This window comes from Rhea americana, unplaced genomic scaffold (genome assembly GCF_003343005.1).
Source record: "Rhea americana isolate MKP2758 unplaced genomic scaffold, rheAme1 scaffold_884, whole genome shotgun sequence".
NCBI lineage: Eukaryota > Metazoa > Chordata > Aves > Rheiformes > Rheidae > Rhea > Rhea americana.
Window position 1 is genome coordinate 4,881 of NW_028187071.1, and position 1,058 is coordinate 5,938.

General features: G+C 69.7%; 1 gene segment (V, D, J or C); it reads left to right on the forward strand.

The window, feature by feature from the left end:
- Positions 1 to 285: 285 nt before the first annotated feature.
- The window catches only part of LOC146584922 (Ig alpha-1 chain C region-like), a gene marked incomplete at its 5' end in the record, with an annotated part of 4,142 nt that continues 3,369 nt past the window's right edge, over positions 286 to 1,058 (forward strand). The window contains 1 exon segment of the C gene segment in view: positions 286 to 754. Within this exon segment, the coding sequence occupies positions 286 to 754 (469 nt within the window).

Here is a 1,058-nt window from a genome sequence, read left to right on the forward strand (position 1 = left end):
GCACGTTGCAGCCGTGGCACATTGCAGCCACGGTGCATTGCAGCCAAGGCACGTTGCAGCCGTGGCACGTTGCAGCTGCAGCGTGTTGCAGCCGCGGCCCCGCCGCCCCCCCCCATGCTGCCCCCCGCTCTGCCCCTCGGTGCGAGCCGGGACGCGGCTCTCGGCAGCCTCCCCGGCGCGAAGCCACTCACCGGCCGGCCGCTCCGCGGGCGCCGAGCTCCGCGCGGCACCGGGTCCCCGCTCCGGCTGCCGCGTTTTGGGGGGGGGAGCCCGACTCGGGACAAGAAAACCCGCCCGGGGGGGAAACCCCGGCCCCGCGGCACTTCCCGTTTCGGCGCCGGCGTCTGCGCCACGGCCCCCGGGGAGCCGCTTTCCCACGGGCCCGGCCGGGACCCCCGGCGCCTCCGCTCTGCCCGCAGTGTCAGCCAAGGCGCCCGTCGTCTTCCCGCTGAGGCCCTGCACCTGCGACGAGAACGTCACCATCGCCTGCCTGGTCAGCGACTTCTTCCCGCTGCCCGTGACCGTGGACTGGGCATCCCGGGAGCCCTACGACGTCTTGACCTACCCGGCCGCGGTGGTCAGGAGCAACCTGTACAGCACCTGCAGCCAGCTCACGACACCCACCAGCAACCTGCTGGGCAACGAGATCCAGTGCAAGGTGCAGCACAGCCCCACCAACACCCAAATCACCGAGAAATTCAATGGTGAGACCTGCAGCGGGACCGGGCTGCTCCCAGCATTGCACAACATCTTGGTCGGCTCCTAGAGGAGCCATGGTCGCTCCTGGCCCCGTCCCCGGCATGGCCCGATGTCTTGGTCGGCTCCTAGAGGAGCCACGGTCACTCCTGGCCCCGTCCCCAGCATTGCCTGATGTCTTGGTCGGCTCCTGGAGGAGCCATGGTCGCTCCCATCCCCATCCCCAACATTGCCCGATGTCTTGGTTGGCTCCCGGAGGAGCCACGGTCGCTCCCATCCCCATCCCCAACATTGCCCGATGTCTTGGTTGGCTCCCGGAGGAGCCACGGTCGCTCCAGGCCCTGTCCCCCTTCATCCAACCA